The sequence below is a fragment of the Numida meleagris genome, chromosome 4 (assembly GCF_002078875.1).
Source record: "Numida meleagris isolate 19003 breed g44 Domestic line chromosome 4, NumMel1.0, whole genome shotgun sequence".
Taxonomy (NCBI): Eukaryota; Metazoa; Chordata; class Aves; order Galliformes; family Numididae; genus Numida; species Numida meleagris.
Window position 1 is genome coordinate 20,452,519 of NC_034412.1, and position 26,027 is coordinate 20,478,545.

Here is a 26,027-nt window from a genome sequence, read left to right on the forward strand (position 1 = left end):
GGGGGGGGAGGGGGGGGGGAGGAGCTCAGGAGAGTGCAGGAGGCCAGGCTGAAGCAGGGATGAGCAGGATGACCTCCAAGCCATGTAGACACAACCCAGCCTGCACAGGATCTCCCCGCAGTTCAGACACAGAGATCATATCACTACAGTGGTTTTCAATGGCAAGGACTTACAAGCAAGTCATGTCGGCCCTCAACTTTGCCAAGAAGGCAAGGACACGAGATGGGGAAAAAAGGAGCAAAGATCAACCGCAAAGAGCAGAGCGGGAGGATACATGATGGGAGAAAGCAGAGCATCATTGGTCCTGGATGAGACCAAGGAGGGCAGCAGGGACACAAACACAGGTGGCACTGCCACTCATACCCTCTCCTCCCCTCCCCAGTCAGCCTGCCCATTGCCCACCGAGGTGAAAAGGATTGCTGAGGGCCACCACAGCCCCCAAGGCTGGCTGAGCAAATTGCCACCAGCTGGAGCAGAGCCGGCTCGCTCCCCGGGGGCAGGCGCTGCAGAGCAGGGCACCAGAGGGACGGCACCCAGGGAGGGGCCACCAGATGCAGGCACACGAGCCAGGCTCCGAGTGTTTGTTCTCCCAGACTCTCCGTGCTAACCCGACGGCAAGCACCCGCTGTTCGGCCACAGCTCCAGCTCACCATGCTGAAATTCAGAAGGTACCTGATCACGTAAGTGGAATTTTATGTGTTAATTACAGTGTTATCTCCTTCAGTACTAGTTGTACTATACCCAGAGGTCACGTCCTTGCAGTGCCTCTGTGCTGAGGAATGGCTGGAGATGGAAGTAGTGGTGGGAATGGTTAAACATGGGAAATTTTGGAGTGACAGCATGTTCTTGTCCAGCGAAGCCCCAAGCACAGTATTTCTCCCATGTGGTAGGTAGGAATTGCATCTTCCAAAAGGCCCTGTGATGCAAAGGAAGAGGAGCAGCAAACAGCAAACCCTATGAATGCACCCAGAGTGAGGTGGGCTCCTGGGGAGGCTCTGCTTGGGAGAGATGGGTGAGGAACAGCCTGGATGAGGCTGGACTTGGGCACAGTGCCCGTGGGCAGCCCTCCTGCTGGGAGAGAGCACTTCAGGGCAGGACAGCCCTTCCCTATACACCTACAGCATATGCATTGCAGCCCTGAGTGTTCCATTCTATCCTGGTTTTGCTGCCTTTAGTGCAACTCCTCGGCATCTCCACTGCCACAGCTCCTCCTTCCTCACAATGTGCTCCTTGATCCCAAGCAACCAGCCTGGATGAAGCGCTCTGCCTTTGTGCAAGCCCAGTCGGACTGTACATGGGCACAATGCATGGCACATTTGGGACCACTTGCTCAGTCACCTCCAAAAAGGCAGCTGATTCAGAGCCCAGATTTTTCACAGGTACGGTGAAAGTTTGCTACCACTTGGGGAGCACCACAGAAGCAAACCCAGAAGTAAATCTGCATGAAGGACACGTGCATGAGCAGCACCGCTTGCAAAGACGCTCTGCATCGCTGCAGCATCATCAAGCCTGCTGTTCCAGATGGCCTCAAACCTAAGAAAGGACATACTGCCAGTGAGAACAGTCAGGAATACTCCTGCTTGCAGCTTCATCCTGGAGCAACTCCTCATCCACCAGCTTCTCTTCTCTCGCTTTGATCTGTCTGAGCATTGGTGACCTTCCACACCAGGGCACTTCAGCAAGCCCTGCCTTGCTGCAGCACTGTGGCAGCTCTCTTGAATGTACCTTGGCATTTTGAATGCTGTTTAGCATCTGGAAATGAGTCTGTGTTCCATAGCCAGTGACTTCTGCTTCTTTTTGGGGGGGCTCAAATCCACCACCCGACCCAGGTGTCTCCGCCGTTGCCAAGCTGCTGCATGCCCCCAGCCAGTGAGACACCCATGGGTACCTGCAGGTTTTGGGGTGGCTGTGCTGATGGCAGCTAGCTTGTTCACCATGCCCATAACCATATGTCCTCTCCCAGGTTTTACAGTCCTAACTGCTTTAGATATTAAAAACATCCCAGAAGCTTATCATTTCAACCCAGAGAGCTGAGATCCAAGCAGAACCATGCCTTTGTCTGAAGCGGTGCATGACCACTGTAAGCAAATTACAATTAGTCACAACACTTGATCATTTTTTTTCTGAAACAAAGCCAGGTTTTAACAGCAAACCCAAATCAGTGGGATACACGTGACCACTTCAAGAGCTGTGTCTGTCACCACCAGCCGCCGGAGCAGGGAGGGCACCCAGCATCCCCCTCTCAGGTGGTGAGACAGCCCGGAGAACAGATGGAGCAGTGCAGGGCTGAAGCAGCTCTTGGACCAACAGGTCTGTGCAGTTCCAGGCCCCTTGTTCAAAACTGCCCACTGATAAAGTGAAGCAGGCAGTGATGATGAATGAGGATTAGAGTGCAGCTTCTGAGTGCCTTCATCTTTACTGCCTGGAACCCTTCACTCCCTGCTCAGCAGAGACCACAAAGCAGCACACAGCCCCTCTGGTGGCTTGCAGGCTGTGTTCCCACTCAAGAACAGCCCACAGCAGAGGATTTAACCAGGTTCTCAGCACAAACCAGCCCTCGTTACACGACAGGTCCTCAGGTAGTCATCAGCAGAAGCGCTATGCAAACTGATCCCTTCTCCAGGAAGCTCAGCCCTCCAGCTGCTCCACTGATAAGGTTAGCATCAAGATCCAGCTCCACCAAGCCCTGTGAGCAGCACAGTTCCCTGAGAAAGGTTTTCCAGGTGCCCATGCACAATGTGGCCCCATAACAGAGCTCAGGAGCAGCCGAGACAAACAGAGGGCAGAGAAGAAAGGGCTTCTCTGTTTATAGAAAGGGACCAGACATCTCTCAGCCAGGCAGGGCAGGGTGAGTGCAGTGAGTGCCTGCTCCTGCTGTTAAAGTCGGCAAGGCATCCCTGAGCAGCCAAGCAACTTTACGGTTATCACTGTTTACCTTTTGGTGTGATATCTGTGTCCTGGCTGGAAATTTCCACTAGGCTCCACTGCTCAAGTACAGCTGTCGATGTTCATTGGTTACCGCTGTCTTGACACCTCTTCCACCCATGGAAAATGACCTTACCTTAAGGCTAAACAAAAATAAACAAAAAATAAACAAAAGACAAGACTAATTTCTGGCAGGTGTCATGTGGAAGCCTCAAGGTCTCTCTTCCCTCTGCCTTGTTCCTCACATATTTCTTCCCCCATGCGATCCACTGAGTGGTCTGAAATGTCTGCTTCCCTGCAGGAACCTGAAGGCGATATACAGATGCCAGCCAGGTCGGCTCTGGGTCTCCTTCAGCCTCCTCATCCTCCTTCTGGTCTCATTTCAAGTTGTGGAGAAGCTGCAGCCTACCAGGTATGTCCCAGACTGAGTGGCAAACCAGGCTGTTCCAAGCTTTGTCTTGCCTGGCCTCAGAACATTGCAGGATGCAGGATTAGCTCCTTTCCCCCAGTGCCACAGGGCACGGCCATGTCGATGTTGACCTGTCCTTCGCATCCTGCATCCATCCTGACCTGCCAGGCTGGTTGTGCCAAGTGGTCAAGCTCTATGTCCAGCAGCAGTGCCACCCACCCCAAATAGACAAAGAGGAGCATGCTTTGGGATGGCTGCAGAGGAGCTGCCCTCCTTGCATGCTCCCTCCCTCCCCTGCCCCTTTGAGTTGGCCGCCAGCAGCCCCACTCCCACAGGATTGGTGGCTGCTCTTCCCACGGTGGGCAGGAGAAGCTCCCCACACACTTGTTGAGAACAGTGGAGGGTAGGACAATTCCCAGGCAGCAGAAGACAGTTTGAGCAAGCTGGTTGTTGCCCCAGCTCAGCGCAACAGCACACTCAGTGCTCTCAGCAGGGATCCCTTACCTCCCACTGCCATCTCATCTGCCGCCCTGCTGCAGGAGCTGCCACTGTGAGCTGGAGCGCGCCCTGCAGCAGACCACAGACCACAGCCAGGAGAGCCCTGACTATGTCCTCCAGACCCTTGGCCTGCCAAGGGAGGATGATCACCCATACAGGCAGAGGAAGGCTGTGCTGGAGCCCACTGAGAACACACGGGACATTTTCCAGATGCACTTGTACTACAGACAGGTGACACCACAGGAGGGCAGATCGGACAGCCAAGAGAAGCACTGGGCTTGGCAGCCTGCGGAGAGCAGCAACAAGATGACAGCCTATCTTTCAGCCCCACAGCTGAAATCCCAGCTCCCCAGCCCCAGAAAAGTGACCAGAGGGGATATATTTCCAGGTGTTCCTAAGAGGACTGCCACAGCTCTGGGAGATACTGATGATGGTGTCCTCTTCACAAACAGCATTGCCGCAGAGGAGCACAAGAAAATAACATCACCCCAGATGAGGCAGATGACATTGCAGAGCCCACCTCAGCATCAAGCCATGGGTTCTCTGCCCCAACCTTGGGGTGACCCACTCAAACACACCGTGCTAGATACAGCTCAGCTCCTGAGGGCAGATGACTTCTACAAGACAGAGTTAGAGAGAGGACTTCTCCCGAGCTGGACAGAAATCTCTACAGACGAGATGGCCCTTGGGGATGGCCAGCAGGTAGAAGGCGTCTTCTTTCAGAAAGCATGCAAACCCAAGACCAACATCGTTTTCCTGAAGGTCCACAAGAGCGCCAGCAGCACCGTCATGAATGTCCTCTTCCGCTTCGGTGAGATGCATAACCTCACCTTCGCCTTCCCGCTCAGGGGTGGCCACCAGCTCTTCTACCCACACCACTTCTTGGCGAGGTTCGTGCAGGGATTCTCCGCAGGAAAGCCTCCCCAGTTCAACATACTGTGCCACCACATGCGCTTCCTGCGGCCAGAGGTAAGGGGCATGGCCTCGGGGCCTTGGGAGCGGGGCAGGAGCAAGGTGGGACACCAGGAAAGCACGGAAGCATTCAAAGATCATACAATCACAGAATGGCTTGAGTTGCAAGGGACCTCAAAGAAAATCTAGTTCCAACCCCCTGCCACGGGCTGTTGCAGACTGCTAGATCAAGCACTAGATTGATTCCTTGTGGCCTCATCCTACCTGGCCTTAAACATCTTCAGGGACGGGGCATCCACAGCTTCTCTGGGCAGATTGTGCCAGGGCCTCACCACCCTTTCAGTGAAAAACTTCCCCATGACATCTAATCTAAATCTCCCTTCCTTTAGTTTAAAACCACTACCCCCGTCCATCACTATCTATCCATGTAAAAAGTTGATTTCCCTCCTGTTTATAATCTCCTTTAAACACTGGAAGACAATAATGAGGTCTCCCTGGAGCCTTCTCTTCTCCAGTGCGAGCAAGCCCAGCTCCCTCAGCCTGTATTAGTAGGAGAGGTGCTCCAGCCCTCTGAGCATCTTCATGGCACTCCTTGTGCATCTCCTGAGGGCTTCTGCAGTTGAATTCAATGAAACCATTTCTGTTTTTCCAGGAAGCAGCTCCCTTCACCCTGCCCCACCTTTAAAACTGCTTTTTCCCCTGTGCAGGTGCAGAAAGTGGTGCCCAGCACAGCTGTCTACTTCTCCATCCTGAGGAACCCTGTGCAGCTCATGGAGTCGTCCTTCGTGTACTACAAGGGTACGTCTGCCTTCTCCCGTGCCCGTAGCCTGGAGGAGTTCCTCAGCCAGCCCTACCGCTTCTACAACCCCACGGCCAGCGACAGCCACTACGCCAGGAACCTCATGACGTTTGACTTCGGCTTCAACCCCGATGCGGAGGTCACACCCAAGCGGGTGAACTTAATGCTGAAGGCCATCGAGGCATCCTTCGACTTGCTGCTCATCTCCGAGTACTTCGACGAGTCCATGGTGCTGCTGAAGGAGACGCTGTGCTGGGACCTGGACAGCGTTGTGTCCTTCCCACTCAACAGCAGGGACAGCAGCACCAGGTCCCCACTCTCTAGCATCATAGCTGAGAAGATAAAGGCCTGGAACAGGCTAGACTGGGAAATCTACACCCACTTCAATAGGACCTTCTGGGAGAGGATCGAGCGTGACATCGGGAGGGAGCGCATGTGGCGCGAGGTCAGGGCGCTGCGGCAGAGGCAAGCCGAGCTGGCGAGGACCTGCCTGCAAGGGACAGGCAGTGTGGGCCCAAAGGACATCAAGGATTCCTCCCTGAGGCCGCTGCAGTATGGCAGTGCCAGGATTTTAGGCTATAACCTCAAGCAGGGCTTGGACGAGGCGACAGAGCACATGTGCCGGCGCCTGGTGACCCCAGAGCTGCAGTACAGCACTGCCCTCTACAAGAAGCAGTTCCCCCCAAAGCCCCCACAGAATACCCCCCAGAGGCCCCTCCAGAAGCCCCTTCAGCTTGCTCCCTCGCTGCAGGGCATGCAGCAGGGTAAAGCCTTGCGGTACAGGCTGGAGGGCACCCGGCACTGAGCCCCTGTCCCTCAGCTCCATCCTCTGAGGACGGCCAGCCATCCACTCCCAGGCTCTGGGGTCACTGCTGCCCTTGTGCAACCCAGGTGGGACATGAGGTCTGCGGAGGTCCTACCACCCTTGACCACTCGAGCCCCTGGAGCAGGCCCCATGGTGGACCCAAAGGGCTTACCTCACTGTGAACTCCTCTGGGGTCACTCCTGAGACAGCAAGGACAAACCCTAGCCTCTGTGGGAGAAGGGGATGCAGGGGACGAGGAGGATGGCAGCACTGGGGCTGCTTGTCCCACAGTGAGAGGGCTCAGCAGGAATCGGACACTAGAACTGTGTGATGCCAGCAGGCAAAACAGGCTGCAGCTGGAGGTGGCGAGGGGCCAGGCTGTAAATCAGGGCTGCCAGGCTTCATTTACACCTCAGGAACGCTTCTGTCCGTCCAGCTGCAGCTCTCCTCCACCATGCCTCAATGCTGGGAGAGCAGCTTCTTAATTAAAAACAACAGTGTTCACTGTCACTCCTATTAAATTCCCCCTTCATTACGGTAGGTGATCTCCTCAGCAGCCCAACAGAAAGACATTTCCATGGCAAAAATAAAAGGGTTGTGTGAGCACCTCTGTGCCAGAAATCCCAGTCCTCTGCTTAACAGCAGCTCTAGGAATGCTACATGCTCTGCCCAGGGAAAAAAAAATACAAGCATCGGTCACGGTGAGGTCAGCCACAAAGTAAAAGCAGGACCAGCAGATCAGGTTGGATAGGAGATCAACCCCAACCCTAAAAGCTTTCTCAGAGTCTGGATGGCTTTGCTCTGGGCTCCATAGTGTAGATCTGAAATAACCCCGGAATGAATCAAGATTTCTCATCTTGATCAGAATGGAGAAATCCTGAAAATACCCATTTTCAACATGATTTCCAAACCAAAAGATGTTCAGAAAAAAAAAAAAAAAAAAAAAAAGGCAGAGGATCTGAATTCCCCACATCCAATTGGACAGGGAAACCTGAGGGTCTCGGTGTCCATAAGGAGGGGAGGGGACAGCGCACACTTGGGTACCAAACCCACATCCATCACCACCACTGCAGTTGGGTGCTACTTCATCACTCCAATTGCATCCCAGCTGAACAGGGCTGAATCCTCTCAGCCTGCTGCTAAAGGCAGGAGCTGGTCTCCCTCAGCCTGCGCTCAGGTGCCATGGAGGAAAGGAAGGTCCAGGAAAGGTTCACCAGGAATTCCATGTCTGGAGAGTCTGTGCAGGGAAGGAAAAATAAAAACCCTTCCCCCCAAGTAGATTTCTTCAATTTCTGGAGGAATGACACCACTCTCCTTAGTGCCAATTGCAACATTTATTTCACAGAACGCTGTGTTAGCAGGGACATTTCACATAGCCACAGAGAGCAGCCCAGGGCTGGGGCTGGCGGGGGCTTGCATGCAACCACCCACCTCCACCACATACCAGAGGCACATATTTTAACCAAAGACACTTTATGAACCCATTATTGTCACCTTGCAGCTCCCCAGTTGCACGCAAAACACAGGCCAAGCATCACATGGGGGAGCAGGGCGTGCTGTGCTCTGCTGCTGGGAATTTCAGAGCATTTTAAACCCTTCTCCCTGAGCTGTGCAATTTGGGGACCTCAGTTTAACTCAAATAATGCCAAATTTTACAGATAGCTTCCTCCTCGTCCCAAGTCTCCAGGACTTAAAAAGCAGTTACTGGTTGACACTCTGTTTTTATGGCTGTAAGAGACACAGACAGATTATTTCAAGTATGGCATGATGCAACCACCTGGGAGTTGCCCAAGCGTGCCCACATAATAGTCCTGAGTTTCTGCAAGCTTCCTGCACACACCAGACAATCCGTAATTTCTGCAAACACGTTGGTTTCCCCACCATGACTGGCATTGCAGGCTTGGGTGTGCAAAATGCTCCGTGCCAGGACACCCGCTCCCAGCAGAGGGGCTCAGGCACGAGGTGCAGGGCTGCTCTTCCCCCCTTTCCCCTGCTGCCGCTGTTCTCCATCTTCTGCATGCGTCACCCTGGCCTTGGGTATCTTGTATTTGCTCTTCTGGCAATACAGCAGGTTTTTTTGGAAGAACCTCGGGATGTTGCCTTGGTAGAGCAAGAGGGCAGCGAGCATCCCTGAAACGAGAGCGTGCCTTCCCATGTGCATGCGCCCTCACTACGCGAGGCTTACGGTGACCCAAAGGGGATATTGGCCCTTTGCTGGGAAGCATTTGGATGGTAGGATGCACTCCTGACATGGCTCACCTGCGAGGGGCCCCAGCCAGTACACCTGGATGTAGTCCCACAGGCTGCTCCCTGTGCACAGGAAGGTGCTGGCGGTGGCCAGGGCAGGGTTGAAGAAGGCTCCCGTGGCCGGCACGGCTGCATGGGGAGGAAAGCAGGGCTGTCAGCACCCTCCCACATGCCAACGCATCACCTGCTCCCAGACACCCTAACCTGCCGTCCCCAAAGTAAGTAGAAAATAAACCATTGCAGCAGTCATCCTCTCTCAGCTCAAGCCCTGAAGGAGGGAAAGGGGGCTGCTCCTACCCATAAACCATGCTGCAGGGGAAGGAAGGGGTGTGCTCACCTGCATAGGTCAGGAAGGTGACAGTGGCTGCCAGGACAGGCACCCGGCATGCGGCTAGGCTGCGGCGCACCCTGAGGAGGACGAGGTGGAAGAGAAAGGAGCAGGCAGCCTCCACCAGGGCTCCCAGGTGGGGGGACGTGCGGATGGAGGAGCTGCACTCAGAAGCCATCAGGTTCTGGATGAGGTGGAGCTGGGTCAGCTCCCAGGACCAGTAGAGCTTGGTGAGGGCCCAGCCCATCCCCGCGCCCACACACTGGGCCAGTAGTTTGGCCACAGTGGCCATAGGGCTGCATTCGAGGAGAAGGAACTCCTGGAGAGAGACGGTGGGGTTGGCGGCTGCTCCATTCGCGCAGGCGGCGTGAACTGTGAAGAGGAGGAAGAGCAGGGTCAGGACCACGTCGGGGCCGAGGCCGCCCCACGGGCCGATCTCCAGCAGCATCCTCAGCTCCAGGCAGCCCGAGCACAGCTGCAGCGAGCCGGCCAGCTCCGCAGCCAGGCACCCCGACAGCCCTGGGGACAGCAGCCTCTTGGAGAGCCGCCTGAGCGTCTCGCACGTGCCAAGCACCAGGAAGAAAAAGGCGATGGTAATGTTCAGGCCAGCCATAAAAAAAGGCACACAAGGGAGACAGAGCCACGCAGCTTTCAGCCCCCGGGGAGGAGCAGAAAAGCCTCCAAGCCTCCGTTTTATAAGGCCGTGCAAAAGCAAACGTGGCACCTGCCCAGCGGCTGGGAGGCTTTGGGAAACACCACACGTGCGAACTGCAGGAGGCATGGGGACAAGCGCTGCCCAGAGCTGCTCGGGTCTTCTGAAAGGTCACTTCCCATCCTCGCCTCCTGCTCCAGCATCCGGCTCTGTGGCATTTACCAAGCACCAGGGTGCAGCTCAGCTGTACAGGGGTGCTGGCACACAGCCCTGCTCCCCTTTAAGTGCCTCTTCCAGGCTACCTCTTCAGGCCACTTCCAAAAAGGAAAAAAATAGAGTAACAACTTATTTGTTCCCCAACTCCGTATTTTTAACAAGAACTGGAGCAAAACTGACTCCACTGTTTCCCTGCACCTCTACTTATGGAGCCCAGGGGCTCAGTGAAGCCCTCCTTTAGCTGACACGAGAGCCTGGCTGGCATACTGCTCCCTGTCCTTGTCCCCTGTGAGAACTCACAGTTTTTGCTACTGGCTCTGACCGCACTCACCGTGTGCCCGCAGGTGGGTTTTAGTGGCAAGGACATTTCAGCTCCTTCTGATGGATGGGATCTCTCCCAGCTCCACTGGCAGAACTGCTGTCACCATTAAATAATGACGATATTTCCCGAGTTCTGCCCACGTTTCCCATCCTGACAACGTTCCACAAGAATGAGCATCCCTGTATGATGGGAACCAATGCTGCTTTCATTCCTCGGGGCATTTATTTCCCTAGGTGCTCACCCAATGGTGGTTTTCGGAAGGTTCCTGGTTCCTGGCAAGGGCAGCACATGGTGCTTGCATTGGGAACCTTGAGAAGCCCGAGCCACTGCCAACAGCTTCTTCTCCAAGCCCTCCTGTTCAAAACTGCGGGGCTGTGGCCAACCTGCCTCAAAGCACATCACCATTTCACTATTTTTAACCTATTTCTTCCAACAGAAGAGAAGTGTGCACTTTTGGCCTAATATGAACACACCTTGCCCAAATAGAGGGAGATGAAATACGCTTTGAAAGACTCAAACTTCTTTTTTTTGGCTCGGTGAAAATCCTAGCGTTTTAAGAACTGCTCAAGGTATTCAAAACCTATTTCCCATCCACTGCCTGTAATTACAGCTGTGGCATACCCCGCCATTGTGCAACATTTAACTCAGGCTTGAGAGAGGAGCTGGGTGCAGTTGCTGACCCAGAATGCTGGGCTCAGTGACATCAGTGGCAGACAGGCAGCAGTCAACTTCCCATTACCTGGGAAGCTGTCAGGACTGCCCAGAACTACTCTGCTTCAGACACAGATATTCTAAAGGCTTGTGTTATCTACACGATAGGGACAAGCCAGTATCTCCACAGCAAAGTAAAATAAACTCTCTTCAATCCAAAGGGCAACAAAACTAAATGGAACGATGCTGAATTCAAAGGAGAATTCTGTCTCTGTAAGGCCACCCATGTGTCCAGCAAGGAAAAGACCACTTGGAAAGTGACCTCTGGGACGTGCCACCAGGCTGCTGCGCCACATCAGCATCTTCTCCTTCCATCTGCAGTTGTACCAAGCTGGACTCATTGCTCACAAGCCATTCAGAAAGCACCAGGAGCTCGAGTCTGGGTACTGAGTTGCACTGCCTCTGCTCCTCCAGTCCTGTCCTCCCTCCTCCCTCACTTGATACATGTCCACATCACCTGGTTGGACCTGACAATCTTAGAAAAGATCTCGGAGAAACCCTCTTCCTCTGCAACGTCAAGAATTTAGCTGAGTTTGAATCTCACGTCCCATTCCTGCACGACCAAGGACTGTAAGATGCTGTCAGGACAGCTATTTTTCACTACAAACAATCTTCATAGCAAAGTGCAAGCTACAAAATAAGGAACAGATGCAGCTGTGCAAGCCGCTGGGAGCAGGCAGAGTGCTGTGCTTGTACACGAGTCCCATGAATCACACCAAAACCCAGCGCTGCTCCTCACACAGCACTGCAGAAGCTCTAACTGGAAGTGAAGACCCTTTTTGTTTTCAACCATCCCATGTTTAACCAGCATGCTGCTGCTGTGGCCCAAAGAACTGTGCTCAGCTCTGTGGTTTAATCCACTGCAACCAAACTGCGGCCCTGAAAGCAAGACATCACTTTCCCCAACTTTACAGCAAGACTGCATTGTTTCAACTTGATGCACGGCATTTAAAATACCCAACACTTAATGAATTGATGAAAAAAAAAATGGAGTGGTTGCTGGTTTCAGTCTAGGCCATGTATAAGAAAGTGAGAAGCAAATCCTCACAATCCTGACTTGGATTTATCAAGCCGATATCCAGATGAATTAGTTCTACTAAGCACCTTCTCTCTCCTCCTCTCAGCTGCTTCCATCATAAGTTAAGTGCAATCATCAGCTAGGAGCTGTGCTGAACACCAATTTAAGTGCATAAAGGGTCAACTACACATAAAGACAAAGATGTTCCAGCAAGTTAATTAACCTGAAGACACAGTGCTTCATGTGCAACATTTCTTACATCTGGCTGAAAACATTTCTGAAGACAAGCGGTTTCTTCACTTCCCTCTGTCAGCGGTATGAGCAAGGCTCACATAACATGCAAGAAAGGGAACAAGATGATTTCCCAACAACACATGGGAAACACACAGTATGAGTACTTGATATTCACAGCCAAGCCAGAACCATCATCTGGATTTCAACTGAACCAATGCTAAGCCCAAGAGAAGCTCATTTCAACGTCCTCTTCTTTAATGGGGCTGCAACGCACACGTCATGGCGTTTTTGTGATTCCAGCGAGAAGCACAAGTGATAGAGGAAGATGCACCCATGATGAACTAGGCTGCTGCTGTGCTCCATTTGCAAAAAGAGCGTGGGATTTCTCTTCAATGATGGATGAAGAGCATGCTCCAGACCTGCTCTCTTCCATGTGGCGCTCCGGAGCATGGTACAGTAGCGTGCAGTGGCAAGTGCAGCTTGCAGCTATCACATGAAGCTGGGACAGGTGCTGAGGAGCAATACAATTTAAGAAGAAACAAAATAGGCTGGTATAGCACAAAATCAGATCCACCATTGTTAAAGCACTCCTAAGAAGCTCAATTACAAATACTTTCTGCTCATCTCATTAAAACCTCTGAATGTTCGCTCTTTCCAGCCACTCTTGTCTTAGAAGACATGGGAAAGGGGAGAAAAAAACTTTTTTTTTAGAAGTTTATTTCTAGCCCTGAAAGAACAGTTATTAAACAAAGTCAACAAATACAGTAGTTAATATTGCAGTAACAATTAAATAACATAATGGGATTAAATTACACAAAAGGCAACATTAAGATCTGAAGACAGTTCAAAAAATAAAAAGAAAGCTTGCATCCACTTCCATTTCCACTGATAGTGTGAGGGACAGAGGGAAAACGGACCGGAGACACTTATTCAACACAGCTGGAGAGACTTTATCAGCCTTCTGGCTCCCCCAGCCACCCTCCACCAAAGGAGCCCGGTGTGCTGGCGCTGCCTTATGCCCAAGTACGTGCTCCCAGCACCGTGGCTGCTTTCCATGAGCAATCCGCTTTGTTTGACGGTAACAGAGATCCCAAGAGTGGCACATCTCCTGCACACACGCATCCCAGCCACAAGCTGCCCAGCTCCACATGGCCAGTGAGTCACACCAATGTACATGGCATCCCATACACATCGCACACTGATTGGATTATAGGCCAATCTGGGATCCTATGCTGGCACCCAAGGGAGCGAGACGTGTGGGAAACCCAGCACTTCCTAAAGCAAACTCTTCCTTTTCAGCTTCTACTCGAACTCTCACTGTTCTGTTTGTCTACCCTAGCCAAGCTGAGCAGCAGCAAGTCTTAAAAATGCTAATCTCCATTCAGGGAAAAAAAACCCATGCCTTGCATCTTTGTTTTGTAGACATGCAGCTGACATTGGCAGAGAAACCCACGGAGACATAAAAGCAGAGTATGGCAACCCCCTCGTGGCTCTCCCCTTCTGACTGCTCAGCTAATCCCAGCTCATCTCTGACCCCACCTTCCAGTACTCCTCAACTCAGAGCTAACACCATTCCAGCAAGCATCAAGATATGTTTTGTAACTCTGGGACTGGGCTAAGTCTTGTTTGCTAGGATGACTGTAAGCTTGGAAACCACCTCCTAAGTAGACTAAATTAGACAATTTTCATAATACAAGTTTAAAACCGTTCTCATTCATCAATAAAAGTGAACTAATAAGTTAAAATTACTTACGATTTCATGGTTTTTTTTCTATTTAAAAAATTCTAAATTTATCACAAGTTATCTTACTGTCTAGACTGTGCCATCAAGAAAAATTTTAAAAATAAAAGAGAGGAAAAAAGAAAAAAAGCTCCCACCTTAACTCTGGCACAAGGAGTTTCACAAAGTCCATTGCCAGCAATGGACAAAGAGGGAATCATCAATAAGACGGGTTCTTTTCTTAGCCAAGCTTCCTTGTTACTTCACTTGATCAGGAAGCCAGACGCATTCAAACCAGGGGCAATGCCATTCTAGTGTTTGCAGTGTCCATGGCCTGCAATACATTTTGCCTGGGAAACGCATCTAGATTTTTTCTGCCTGGAACGAGACACTATCTTGAACATAAAACCACAGCTATTCTCGCACATACAGCTAGAGAGGTTTTGTCCTCTGATGGCGCAGTTAACATAATGTAGTTGGGTACCTACCACACAAGAGCAGAACACAAGCTGAGCGGTGGCACTGCAGATCCCTGCACAGTAAGGCACCTGGCTGGCACACAGCCATCTCCTAGAAGCTGGAGAGTCACAGCCAACATTTCGGGACCGTAGTCCTGCTCACCTTCCCTCACCAACACACACAGGCTCAGCAGTTCTGGCTGGCTGCTCTCAGCTCTGAGTTTTGTCATCCCTAGGCTACCAGTCCCCAAGACTTAATTGTTTCTATCACTGTACAAATTATCTAAAAATGACTTCTACCTTCTGCCAGCAACGTTTGTCAAAGTGTGCATAAATTTTATTCAGGGTCCTCCGTTAATACTCAGCAATAACCCTATCCATCCCAGGTCCTGCCCACTGCAGAAGTGATAAAATCCCAGTAAAGTAACAGTTATTCATTCACAGAATCATTTGGCACATTGTAACTACAGTTAGTTCTTCATTAAACTGTTTGGGAAGTTGAAATGCATAGACTGTAGCACTAAAAGAAGCTGGGGGCACAGACTCTTTTACACTTGCCCCATTAACACGCCAAGAAATTAATCGCTTGAAGGTGCTCACTGTCCCTCAGAGGGAGGCACTTTTTCTTGCATCGAATGTTCGACTTCAGCCGCTCTGGCTGGTATTGTCTGCAGAGAGAAGGGGTCAGTGTGACGTTGCATCAAGTCTCTTCAGCTTCCAACCAGCCAGTTAAATAAGCCCCGTGGATGTCTGAAGGCACTGCTCTCCCTTCTCAGCCTCCATCTTCTCAGAACAGCACTTTGGCATTTCCAGGTGTTCGTAATCTTCTGTTTGAAAAATCCTGCATCTTCAGTGTCCTGAGATCTGATTACTTGTTTTGATTTCACTAATACAAACGGAGCACATACAAAACTGGAAAAAAAATAGCTCTAATACTTAAATTCTGACAATTCCATACGTTGATGCATTACTTGCTTGGGGAAAAAAATTACAACATATACAAAAATGTATTTGATACAAGAAAGGAAACGTAAAATAAAAAGTCAAAGGCACCAGCATAACTTCCAAAGCCCAAGTCAGAGCACAGATACAATACATGTTTTTGAACCACCCACCACACCAAGCAAAATACCCCTTAAGCTTCTGGCCAGCAAGTCTAATGGGAAGAAGAGCACACAGGAAGACAGCTGGAATTGTTTTCTTGCCCTGACTATAGCTGATCATTTGATCATAAATAAACTATCTGACCCTTACCTACATATCCATAAACTGACATCCAAAGACTTGACCAGTTGTGAGGTTTCTACAAAGTAGCCACATCTTTGATTAATAGTCCACAGAGCACAGGCATATGAAAAACATTTGAATACTTCTCTTCCCCCTCTCTCCATACTCATCTTAAAAAGCAAAATACATCTCATGTTGTGATTTCTTAAGTAGCCATGTTGTTAATTAAACAGTAGAGTGACAGCTAATCTGAATAAGGAAGAAGGGGCAAGATGTACCTTCACATTTGTCACATTTGCTGTGAATCTAGTCATTTGGGAGCTTACTAGAGCAATTTACAGGTAGAGGGGAGGAAGAGGAGAATGAAAGAGATCAGCATGTAAAGTTAGTGCTGCTCTCTGAAAGCTTGAATTGGTCATTCAAGTACTAAAAGCACCCAGATGGGTACAATGAATGGGAGTTGTTACAGTAAAGTCATTAAAACCCTTAAAACCCTGGGTGTGCTAAATGGCATTTCTGGGCTGTCTGGAGTTAAAAAAAAAAAAAAAGGAAAAAAAAAAAACCAGTAATTCAGTCCTCAATTCCTTCTGGATCTCAGAGAGGGATCACTAGATTCATCACAATTTATGTCAGGTGCCTTCTGGACGAGAGTTGCTTCCCTTATGCAGATGTTCCCCCCGCCCCACCCTGCCCACAAATCTCTTCCCTCCCACCAGAAGTGTAACAATTTCATATATTAACAAGATTTGTAAAAAAAAAAAACAAACAAACATAGGCCGTGGCAATAATGTTAGCGGTTACTCTTCATTGCTTCTTTGGCTGCCAGGATCAGTGGCGTCAAGCTAGACAGAGGTTTGGCCAGTTTCAAGAAGGGATGCTGCCAGGAAGAGAGAAACATAGTAAATTAGTAAAAGACAGTTAAAAAGCCAGTGTAAGGCACATATTCATACAGCTCTTTCCATCCTGAGATACTGAAAGCAGTGCAAACATTATCAATGCGGAGCTTCTAAAGGAACAGATCGAGTGGTTCACAACACCTGTAGCCTGCTAATCATCCCTCCTCTTCCCAAAACAGTCTAAGCCTTTTGTTTTCCAGTAACTCACTACAGAGGTTTCCTGCTCAAATGCCTTCCCTCAGTCCTATTCTGCTCACTTTAAAGGCTCTACTACAGTAAATTCACCAATCGTTAAATAATGTGCCAGAATGATGGTGCAGATTACTGCCAGAAAGGCTTCAGAACATCCAGTACAGCCTTTGATGACTGCGGTTGTTCCCTGCTTACTCTCCTCTGAAGTCCTTTCCCCTTTCCTCAGAGGAAAACACAAACCAGAAGAAGGTGCTAGTCTACAGTGCCTTTTAACACACTCTTACCTTAGAAATGGCCTCTGTATCTCAGACTCTGAGAGAAGCTGACTCTTACCTGTAACAGTTCTTTGGCTGATCCTCTTTTCTCAACATCCATCTCCAAACATCGGTTTAAGAAATCCCGGAATATTGGGGACAGTTTCTCAGGGTTCTGAAGCTCTGGTGTGCCATTAGTTGCTATCAAATATAAAGCCTGTAAAATGAGGAACGTTGACAAACGTTGATGTTGGAACGTTGGATGACAAACCAACTGCCCTAGAGACAATACCTCAGTCTAGATGAATTAAGGGTCTGCAGTCTACTTTGCCTCTCCCCGATGAGATGAAAAATTTTAAGAATGCCACACATAGGAAGTTGCAATTTATTCTTGCTAGTAGCAACATAACCTTCAAAATCCTTTGGCAACAGTTACTCAAGGGATACATCTATATATCTTAGAAAAGAAAGTATCAGACTGACAAAGCAGCATGTTTCATAACCTAATGGATTTACCTTTCCTAAACTAAGGCAGAAGACTGAATTCAAAGTCTAAGGTTTCAATTACAAGAAGGTACAATCTCCACTTATCTTCTGAGCAGAGTGCCTTTTGGGTGGAATTTCCTTGCACTGCTGAAGCTTGTTGTCTTTAGGTTTTCTTTTTAAGGTAGATGCTGTCAAGAATCACACTGAACCTCCTGAGAACATTCACCTGGTAAACCCCACAAATGGGTCTAGCCATATCTGCATTTCTTACCCTCAGGGGGTTCTCATTGAGGTACGGGGGTTCTCCTTCCACCATCTCAATAGCCATGATGCCCAGAGACCAGATATCCACTTTAGGGCCATAGGCTTTCCGTGTGACCACTTCAGGAGCCATCCAGTAAGGAGTTCCAACCATAGTGCTGCGCTTGCTCTGCTCTGGGGTGATCTGAGCACAGAAACCAAAGTCGGCTGTAGGATAACAGAATTTAAAGAAGTTACATTGGCGCATCCCATGGAAGTGGACTTCTTAGTCTTCTCTACTGCTACACACATACGTTACTCCTCCACGCTTGAGGGGCTTCTGAGGGAGGGGGGGGACACTTTTTCTCCCCACCACATTCTCCACATTACAAATTACAATGTGCAAAACACACATAAAACCTTAAGGTGTTTAAGCAGGGCAGACTTCTGTGGGAAAAAGGCAAGGCTTTTCGTTCTCGTGAAAAGGGACATAAGTATTATTCTGTACAAGGACGGTATTTTGCCCAGTCCTTCCTTCAGTATTCCTAGACCGGTACCAGCCAAAAAAATAGAAATGAAGCAGAACACCAAAGGCAACTCTTCTGTGCATGGTATATACTGCCTGAGCTAAAAAAGTCATTGTACAGAGCACAGTTTCTGCCCTGCTAAACAGATTTCATTTCTGCAGCTATTGAGTTCAGCGTTTCACAGTAATTTGGCCATCAAATACAGGTACTACAGCTGACAGAGACATGGAAACTCAGCAGGAGCCTGGACAAGCAAACCTTTCCACAAGGTAACTATTTGAAGAGAACAACCACACTCAAGAAAACAAGAAAAGTCACCTATTCCTATAGCCTTCAGGTGCAGCAGCAATGCATGTTCCATCATGTTACTTTATCCAGCTGCAGCACTCCCACTTCCCAGGCATGTAAAGCATCAATAAGAACACAGTTAAGGCAGGAAGAAGAGTTTACTTTATTATTGACACTAAGTTTAAGAGAGAGAGAGAGAGAGAGAATTTTAAATTTTGAATCAATTTTGAAAGTGTTATGCCAAGCAGTACCAACAAAAGAGCCACAGTTCTGAAAATGCTAAGTTGTACTAAGAGGACAGGTTAACTAAGAACTACCCCACTCCCACTGTAAAAGTGCTGCCTGGAAAAGGAAACAACAACAACAACAACAAAAACTCTACAGAAGCTACTGAGTTCCTCACCAGCATTTCTTTCAGTCACACCTATTGGCAGGTATGACACCCAATTCAACACACAGCCTATTTCAACAAACACACCAGGGAAGCAGAAGCAGTGTATGTCTCCCACTACTACCAGCAGGGCCATCAGCACCATCCCACCAGCCAGGAAAGGATAGACAGGCAAGGGGTAGATCCCAGTTCAGCCAGTAAGTGTGTGCAGGCATTAGTGGTGAGGGCAGCTTTACAGCAACCCTTTTTCTGGGCAGGACATGCGCCTTTAAAGCTTCCACAAGCTGCTGCCTCCTTCCACAAGATGTTACCTCGACATCCACCTAAATGCTGGTCACCCCCTCTAGCACTCAGGCAGCAGGCAGGCAGACTGGTGTCTCTTCCCGCTGCAGATTCCTCCAGAGAAAGGGGAAGAACCTGAAGTAGGTGCAACTTGCACCCTCCACCTAAACAGCTGGCAGAAGCTCTATAAACATAGCCAGAGGGCTAGCCTCAACCCAACTACAGTACCTCCCATTCACACAGCTTGTTTTCACAGCTAACTCCTGCTTTCTCCAGTCTCTCTCTCCGTTATCCTTGCCCAGTTTCCTGGGGGCAGTGCTTCTCCCCACAGGGTGCTGTCCTGTCCTTTCACAACACTTCTTTGCACTGACAGCTCTTATTTTTGAGAATTCCTCAGGTGACTGTACTATAACTATTCACTTTGGTTTCTGAATCCTTTCTGTTTGTTCACAAACAAACACACAACTCCTTTAAACAAACAAACTCCTGCACAAGAGAGCACAGCATCCAACAACACTGCTAAGCAAGCCAGGTAGCTCGTAATCTTTCTTGACGCTCCATCTCATGACCAACATGAGTCTGCAAACCATCCGAGTAAGGAATACTACTGAGACGCGTTTTTATGGCGTTTCAAATTCCTACTCAAATCCATCCCTTAAGTTTTTGGTTGTTTAATGCTTTGTATGTTCCTGTACACCAAGAAGTCAGATAACGCACCTCTCTCAACATTCCTGACAGTTACTTCATGTAGTTTCAGTGTTTTTTCTGTCACATTTATACACAACAGAAACTGACTTACTATACACAAGCTCATGCATGCATGACAATTACCTGAAAAGTAAGTAGTTTCTTTTGTCATTTCATCATTTTATTAATGAAATTGTATTATACTTTCAGTCCAAGAAAAGGAGACCCAGTACAGGTGCAGCGTAGGACTGAACTGCAATATAAACTGTTAATAATATACAGTTTTCTTGTTAGTAACCATCTAATGAAAAAGGAAAAACATTAAAGGCAAGTCATGACAATCTGAAAAGACCAACACAGTAACTGCAGTTAGTTGCAACTCTTCTCTTGCAATCATTTGCATTTTGCATCACTGCATACTGCCAGTTACTTCCTTTACCAACGCACTCACGTGACAACAGGCTTGCTTCAACACCCTTCTGGAATAACACTCTCAAAATCTTAAGTGTTAGGGCCCTCAGCACTTCAATACCAGCTACCCGCAAGTTATACACTTTATAACAAGGAATTAATTTCTATTATTCATCTCCAATCAAAAATCACTTCAAATTTCCCTGTCAGCTCTCTCCCTACCAATGTAGGCTCATTAATGCAAAGTTTATTGGGAAAGAGAAAGCAGAACACTGAAACAATTGTTTGGTACTCACTTAGTTTAACTGACCCATCCATTCCTAACAGCACGTTGTCACTCTTTATATCTCTGTGGATGACCTGGTTGGCATGTAGGAACTCAAGTGCTTGCAAACACTGGATGGGAGAAGAAAAAGATTCAGCATATGGAGATACAGTTTCTGTATCTCAATATTAATTCCAAAGCAATGTTAAATTCGTAACTAGCATGGAGGACAAAAATGCCATAGGTTATTATTTAAAACAACCAGTAGAGGAAGCTCTTGTGCTAAATTAATAAATAAATAAATAAATAAAATATTCTCCAGCTCTCTAGAGATCAAAGATAACTGAAACACAGCTTCTCTGCTATCTTAACAAACCCAGAAATCCAACTCATCATCATCACAGATGTTCATTTTGGTACACGATATTTCCACAAATTGAACTGAACCGTAAGAGACTAAACAAGAGCCCTTCAGTCTGAAATTTCATCAGCAGGAATGCTTCATTCTCAACATGAAAGTAACCTCTATGACAGAGAAGGCTGTAGAACATCTTCATTGTGAATGTGACTAATGCTGTTTTTGCTCGTTTCTAGATTAAAATCTTTCACACTAAGTTTCTTCTTAAAGACAGAATGAAATTTACTTCTGCAATTTGAGAAAAAGCACAAAAAAAAAGTGTAATATTCTCTTGTAATATAAGCAAAAGATTTGGCATTTGCCTCTTGTCATGGCTGTAATCCCCAGCAAGTAGCTTGCACCTTCACTTGCTCTAGCAAAGCGGTGCCGATTTACAGAATGATGGGTACCTGGCATTCTGGGCAGCAGGGTTCTCACAAAATACAACAGCTCAATATTCAACTTTTACCTCTGAAAAGATTACTGTAAATAGTCTCTCTCTGCTTCCAGCTCTGGTTTCTCAGGAAATCATTACCTGTCCATACATGTTAATGTACAAGTTTGTTTTCCATCCCCTCCCTGCGGATGACTCATCAAAAGCAGATGTCATGTTCATGTAGCCAAGTGGGGCTTCAAAAGCCTAGGCTTCTTCTGCACAGCAGATAATACAATTACTTCTTCCTTTGCCATAACAATCAAGCCCGAGCTGGATGCTGGCACTCTGATTTAGGTCAGAAATCACTGATAACTTTTCTGATATCACATATTTTTAATTCTCAAAATCATACTTAAAATTTCTCCAGTTAGAATTTTCTGTAGAATTATTTTCCTAGGAAATCCATAGAGAAAGCAGAACTGCAGAAGTAACACGCAATGAAAACAGTTACTAAAACAAGACAGGGACAGTCTGCATCAAATTCATCTTTGTTTGCCCCAGCATTTAACATCCCCAAACATCCAGCTCAAAGCTGACATTGTTCTTCTGCATCAAAAGTTGCAAACATAATTTTCTGAGTTAGATTCACTTTGTTATTTTCCGCACATCTCTGATTTTAATATTGAATTGTGCTCTCAGTATCATTCATTCTTCCTCACTGAATGGATCCAACAGCAACTGCTGCAATTACTTGTAATACATGTGCACCGTAAAACCTCAGTGAATAGAGCGCACTTGCATTCCTCTGCTCATCAAATCCAAAACTCACCTCTCTGCAAACAGCAGCAATCTGTGCTTCATCCATACATGTTTCTGTGACCACATCTGTTAGTGAGCCTCCAGCTAGATACTCCATCACCACAAATAGTTCATCTCCTACGAGGTAACTGCAAACAAAAAAATGAAAATCATGCCCATGTGCCACCAAGAGAGACTGAGAACTGAAAGATGGCCGCTAAGAGCACCGCGCCTTCTGGTCAAGGAAATGATTCACGAACACTCCAAAACAATACATAAAGAAAGCTGATCTCTGGTAGGAAGCTTGAAATGTAAATGTCGGCAAAAAAAAGCCCTCTGCTTTCTAAATAGGCAGGATAACACCCTACAGCACAACATTTTCCAGCTGTACTCTTGTCCACCACTGACCCACAACTACACACAGCATTGTGTCCATGACAGAAGGCTTCATACTGAATCGTTAAGACCATTCCTTATAACAGATGACTTACAAAAAATTTAAAAAGATGACAGTCTAAACATAGCCTCATTTGTTTTTAAGACCCTGAAAAACAGGAAGTCTGGGTCTATAACTAGAATATCAAATTAAAATTTCTGAAATCCCTAGGAATGAAGGAATCAGCCAGCTGTCTTAATTTACCTGTCCAGGAAGTTGACTATGTTGGGGTTCTTTAGCTCCTTCATTACCAAGATCTCATTAATAATCAGCTCCTTCTTGGGCTGTTTCTGCAGATTTATCTGTTTGATAGCAACCTGATGAGGACAAAACAAAATGGCAATCACTCAAACTTGAGTATCAAAACCTTGCAGTCATTCTTAATACAGCAGAAGCTTAGAAGAGGTGAGAGATTCCGTAACAGAATTAGGGAGTTTGGCACAGCTTGTTTGGCAGCTGGCAAGCCGTCTCCTTATTAACATACAACTTGAAAGAGTACAACTTTATTGGCATACAACTCATACTGATAGCCAACACCATATTCTAGCAGCTGAAATCATCCAAAACCTTCATTCCAGCAAAAGCCAAAACAGATAGCAAAGGAAACTTTCAGGAGATAAAAAGACAGTCGCCTAAATTCATTAACAGCCCTAAAGCAGAACAGCTGCTTGTAGCTACTTAGAGCTGTCATCCAAAGCAAGGCAAGGCAAGCAATTTTTTTTCCATCTTCTTCTGAATAGCTTAGTGTTTGGGTCTGAGAATGCTGGAAAACAGAAGGAGCTGCAAAAATCATCATGGACAGAAAAGATCAATAGAACAATTCAACAGGGGAAGCACTGAAGAACAAGATGTAGCAAACTACCCAACGGGGTTCAAATATACAGCAGGTTAAGGAGTAAATAGTTTCTCACAATACTAGTAAAGGAATCAGCCTAAGTCTGAGAGAGAACTCAGAATCGGAGAACTGACATGATCTCCCAGGAAGCTGTAAGGACGTACTGGTGTAGTCAAGCTAAGAAAAGAAGAAACATCAACTGTCTGTAGTGACTGTCACAGGGTAAATGCTGTCATGAGACGTAACACTCTACATAGAAAGTAAGTCCAGAAAAGTCTCCCAAAGCAATTAAGACAAACTATGCCAGAAAGAGAAGGGAAGAATTATCCTGTCCAAGAAATAAACCTATTAGATTATGTATTCCAGACTCTTAAAAAAAAAAAAAAAGAATGAATGGTTAACACAAGAACTGATACAATCTTGTAGAAATGATCCCTCTCAAATTGCCAAAGGCAGCAAAATACAAGAACATGTGGCACAGAATGACAAAATAACTAAGACTGGAAGGAACCTCACAGCCATCCCTTTGCCCGAAGTGGCTGACTGTGAGCAGCTTGCTGTGGGCCTTGCCCAACCAAGTTTTGAATGGAGATCTCAACGAGCAAGTATTCCACCACCTCTTTGGACCCCTGTCCTATACCTGGTCACTCTGATTGTGAGAAAAAAAATTCTAATATCTAACCAGAACGTTCCTTAAGGTATTTTCTTTGTCACCTTTTGTCTTCTCTCTGTGCATCTCTAAGAGCAATCTACCTCCCTAGTTTCTACACCTTTCCCTGCTAGGGAGCTGAAAACAGCAGTGAAATCCTTCTTTGAGCTTCTCACCACTAGACAAAACTCTCCTCTCAGAGCTTCCTTCTCTTCCACAGACATAAAGCACTGAGGAAGTCAGACCAGGGCAACAGTTTAACACATGAAGACGGAGAACACAAGCAATCAGCTCTTAAACCGTCTGCCTAACAAGACAGAGAAGCTCTAAGAAAGGAACTAAGGCCAAAACTTCACACTGCAGAGAGGGGACATGAAGCGATGCAACATCTAGGAAGCATATTAAGAGACAACATACCAAGACAATTGAGAGGCTTGCATTTATTACAATGTCATATTCTACTACAGTACTGGTAGATGTGGTTACTGATGAAAGGGCAATTACGTATCAGTGACAAAATGAATGTCTAGTTTCAGACTTTTCGAGGAAGATTAAGGAAAAACTACAGCATTTAATTCCTAGCGTTTTAGTTCTGAGGAATTAGAGATTATACCTGAAAGACAAGCATGCAGAATTCTGCTTATGTCATCATCTTTACTAGATGGGTTTGGAGGCATCAAGTAGTGAAAACAGAGCAGAACGTGGAGAGGGCATTTTAATTTAAAAAAATACAAATACAGGGACAAGCTATTTCCACATAGATAAGGTGTATCGAATCACCTCTACCAAAACAGGACTAGAGAAGAAGTACTGAAAGACCAGATGCTTCATTTCTGAAAATCTAGGGTACTAATGCCCACAATATTTGAAGGATAAACTGTTTTCAAAGCGCATCTCTGGAACATCTCACTCCCTCTGCTTTACACTGGAAAGAAAAAAAACCTCTATTTTTAGCTTTCATCATCTGATTACCACAAAACAAGGCACACACTGTTACAAATGACCATGACAAACATTCTTTTGAGAGGTAATGACAGAGATTGGAGCCACTGAAAGAAATCTAGCCATTTTATTTCTGCCACCGAAGAACATACTTATGGGAAAAGTATTTTCAATGCAGTGAACACGGGAGTCTTACCTCCTGCCCAGTTGCCACATCGATAGCTGTGAAAACTGTACCTGAAGCCCTGTGAAGAGAAACAAAAACGTTACATGCACCTGAACAGACAATCACAAACACAAAATCGTGTCAGCCTTCAGTATTTTAAGAGCTTTATAAAAAAGATGGTGTTAAAAATAAGCAATATCACAGAAGTGTCAGTCAGCTGGTGCAAAGTCATCGGAAGTACACTCATAAATGAGACAAACCGTATCTCCTGAAGTCAGGTAAGGCCCTACAATTTGTGCTGCTAACTACAATCAGAAAAGCTGAGAAGCCCTCTCTGCAGTAGGTATTATTTTTCATCTTCCTCCAGAGGAAGCCCTTTCACTAACACAAAAATGGCATTTGGAAAGTATACAGCATGAGTCAGCTACAGTTGGGTAAGCTAGAGTTCAATATATTTTTTGTTCAGAAGAATTCACAGGAACACTACAGCAGTAAATCAGTCGAGGCAACACTGTTAGCTCAGCACACAGAAAGCTTTCTGACGTACCCTCAAGCTATTCAGTGGTCATATTACAAAATGGATGAACGCACCTTACTGGAAGAGGACTAAATACACCCAGAGAGGTGTCACAGGGCTATGCTTTTGCAATTCAGAACTTTCACCACTGTAAAGCGTTCATCATCTGTTTATCAATGCTTAATACAGCCAACACTGCTGCTGGGCTTCAGTAAGTGGTGACTACCTGACAGCAGCAGACAGAATGGTGCACATCGCCTTTAGAACCAACTCATAGGGAATAAAAGTTGGGGCCAACACTTACCCCTGCCCAATTTTTTCGTATCTGGTGTATTTTTTCTTGGGATCACCTATGCTCACAATAGTACCTAAAAGACAGGGAAAAAAAAAAAAAGAAAGAAAGAAAAACATTTCCTCACAAAATCTTAGAAGAGCCACAGGTTTGGGAAATGTTCTCTGCTATTGTAGCACAGCCAGTTTCTGCCAGCTTATGGTAAAACACATCAATCCC

At 47.2% G+C, this 26,027-nt stretch overlaps 3 protein-coding genes across 5 annotated transcripts in view; 1 reads left to right on the plus strand and 2 right to left on the minus strand.

Annotated features, from left to right (window-relative positions):
- LOC110398581 (galactose-3-O-sulfotransferase 2-like) lies at nt 3,755–7,148 on the plus strand. The gene is made up of 2 exons (XM_021396362.1): nt 3,755–4,801; nt 5,452–7,148. The coding sequence occupies exons 1-2, from the start codon at nt 4,043–4,045 to the stop codon at nt 6,346–6,348; spliced, it is 1,656 nt and encodes a 551-aa protein (XP_021252037.1). The 5' UTR covers nt 3,755–4,042; the 3' UTR covers nt 6,349–7,148.
- On the minus strand, nt 7,664–12,632 carry LOC110397349 (aquaporin-12-like). The gene is made up of 3 exons (XM_021393529.1): nt 8,933–12,632; nt 8,608–8,724; nt 7,664–8,478 (listed from the first exon to the last, which is right to left on the minus strand). The coding sequence occupies exons 1-3, from the start codon at nt 9,702–9,704 to the stop codon at nt 8,300–8,302; spliced, it is 1,068 nt and encodes a 355-aa protein (XP_021249204.1). The 5' UTR covers nt 9,705–12,632; the 3' UTR covers nt 7,664–8,299.
- Nucleotides 14,566–26,027, minus strand: part of PAK2 (p21 (RAC1) activated kinase 2) — a 39,307-nt gene continuing 27,845 nt past the window's right edge. For all 3 annotated transcript variants that reach the window (XM_021393526.1, XM_021393527.1, XM_021393528.1), the window contains 8 exons: nt 25,821–25,884; nt 25,030–25,078; nt 22,612–22,724; nt 22,003–22,120; nt 20,432–20,531; nt 17,581–17,777; nt 16,903–17,040; nt 14,566–16,358 (listed from right to left, as the gene is read on the minus strand). In XM_021393526.1, the coding sequence (XP_021249201.1) occupies nt 16,272–16,358; nt 16,903–17,040; nt 17,581–17,777; nt 20,432–20,531; nt 22,003–22,120; nt 22,612–22,724; nt 25,030–25,078; nt 25,821–25,884 (866 nt within the window). In that variant the 3' untranslated portion in view covers nt 14,566–16,271. The remainder of the gene's footprint in view (nt 16,359–16,902; nt 17,041–17,580; nt 17,778–20,431; nt 20,532–22,002; nt 22,121–22,611; nt 22,725–25,029; nt 25,079–25,820; nt 25,885–26,027) is intronic.